Source organism: Anastrepha obliqua, chromosome 1 (assembly GCF_027943255.1).
Source record: "Anastrepha obliqua isolate idAnaObli1 chromosome 1, idAnaObli1_1.0, whole genome shotgun sequence".
Lineage (NCBI taxonomy): Eukaryota > Metazoa > Arthropoda > Insecta > Diptera > Tephritidae > Anastrepha > Anastrepha obliqua.
In genome coordinates, this window is record NC_072892.1 from 18044346 (window position 1) to 18046667 (window position 2322).

The window sequence follows — 2322 nt, forward strand, 5'->3', positions numbered from 1 at the left end:
TGGTCATATGATCACAAGTTTTTCTTGCATTGAACTGTCACTTTGCTCTCTCAATTTTTGGGTGATGGATAATTTTTTAGCATTACCGAACGCCTACTTGCAAAAATTATAATACTTTGCCATATATTCTTCTCACTTATTAAGATTATTATTATTTTTTTGTTAAAACTGCAATAAATAAATAGCAATAGCTGTACAAACTTTTGTGTTACTGAACGCATTATTATTACAGTATGAATTTTACGTGTAATAGTTTTTCTTAGCAATCTGGTAACTACGATAGGTTTTGATCAAAATTGTCATATAGAATAGATAGAGTTTCAGTTTTAAGTTTTTGCTATTTGTCGGATGCTTTGATAAACAATACATTAAATTAAAAAGTTTTAATTGCCATGGCGGGAAACGGAGATATAATGGATGGTATAGAGCCATGCCGTACATGTGGTATATTCTATTTGACAACATCAAATTTTCTGCGCAAGTTTTTCGATTCCTCGACTGATGAATACGATTTGTCAAATATTCGTACTGAATTGGCTGCATGGAGTGTTCAGGTGAGTACCCGTAAATCATTGTAAAAATCAATAGTGAATGAATGTTATTTCAACAGATTATAAAGGACGATGGCTTGCCGCAGTATATTTGCACCTGTTGTATACTTGAATTTCAAAAGATGTTCAAATTTCGTGGGCTTTGCGTTGAACTACAAACCCAATGGAGACATTTTTACAATGTACGAGCAGAGAATAAATTATATATCAAAAAGGAGCTACCCGATCCGGATGAGAAAACTGAAAATATTTGTGATTTTATTTACGTAGACGACATTAGCGACAATGAGTACAACGGCGAGGGAGGTGGTTTTACACCATTCAAGATGCCACATGTTCCTATCAAAGAAGAAAGTCCAGATAATGCTGCGGGTCAAAATGACAGCATTATTCTTGGAGCGAAAGAAACATTTAACACCAGTAGTAATCAAATGGAAACATCAGAAGAAACAAACTTTGCACATAACATAAGCTATCTTGCGAACTCCAATTCAAATAGTCTTGATTCTCAAGTATCTCAGCTTTTGGATGAACCGGTAAACCAGCTACCCCCATTTGAACCAAACCAAGAAATATCAACATCGGTCCAGTGTAGTTTATGTCGCCATATGTCTGTTAGTGCAGAGTTGCATAGGCAACATATGAAGCGAATACATGAAATAAAAGATTTGGTGTGTCACATATGCGGAAAAGAATTCAAAAATTCTACTGCTACCCGCCTAAAGTTTCATCTGAAATGGCACAGAATAAGCAAACATATTAAGTGCGCTCAGTGCGGCTTTTTCTGTGACTCTCGCGCAACTCTTAAGGAACATACCAGAGCAATACATTCAAAGATCGAATGTACCACTTGTGGTAAACGTAAGTAAAAACCTCGTTATCCGATTTACAATGTGAATGTACCAGATTATTTCATATTCTATTTAGGCGTCTTGGGGAAAAAGATGAAAATTCATATGCGGGGGCATAAATTGAGATCGTGGTCGTGCTCTTACTGTGATGAAGGTAAAGAGAAAACTAATGATATTGCGATTTTTTGTTAAATTTTGTTTTTAGTATTTCAGACAGAAAACGTGCTTGAGGCACATATTTGGCAAATACATGCACAAGAAGAGAATCTGTCAATCACTACAGAAGAGAATAACACTCGCAATAAGTTGTTGGCAGAACAATCTTCGTCTTGTAGTCAATGCAATCAGTTTTATGCCACCCAATACGAATTAAATGCACATAAGCTTCAATGCCATTTGATGCCAAATACTTTCGATACTGAGTCTTACGCTAGTTCGGACCTTCAAAGCGAACAATTCCACTACCAAGACTCAGCAGATATCCTGCAAGTGCCTACTACAAATTTACCAATTACTAACAAAGGCACCGGAGTCAATGAGGCAAACTCATACACCTCATGTAATGATGATGCAGTCACGCAAATTATTTCTTCTGACGAGGAAACTTGTGATAGTGATAGTTATTCCGCAGCGTCCAAAGATTTCGCTTGCCCAAAATGTACACAGACTTTTTCAAGCACTGAACAACTTTGTGCGCACTATCAGCAACATGTGGAAAAATCTGGATTTAACTGCCAAATATGTGGAAAGTCGTTTGAACTTAAATTCAGTCTTAACCGTCATCTAAAAAAGCATAATAGTCAATAGCTTATAATTTAATTTTGCGCTTCATTTATGTAAATTCAATCTTCAAATAGACATATAGAGTGTAATTGTAAACCAGCTATATTGAATACGATTAAATGTGAATATCTCAAAAA

At 35.6% G+C, this 2322-nt stretch overlaps 1 protein-coding gene across 1 annotated transcript; it reads left to right on the forward strand.

The window, feature by feature from the left end:
• Window positions 1-280: 280 nt before the first annotated feature.
• LOC129235559 (oocyte zinc finger protein XlCOF6) lies at window positions 281-2322 on the forward strand. Its single transcript, XM_054869462.1, has 4 exons — window positions 281-554; window positions 611-1412; window positions 1479-1556; window positions 1608-2322. The coding sequence occupies exons 1-4, from the start codon at window positions 393-395 to the stop codon at window positions 2207-2209; spliced, it is 1644 nt and encodes a 547-aa protein (XP_054725437.1). The 5' UTR covers window positions 281-392; the 3' UTR covers window positions 2210-2322.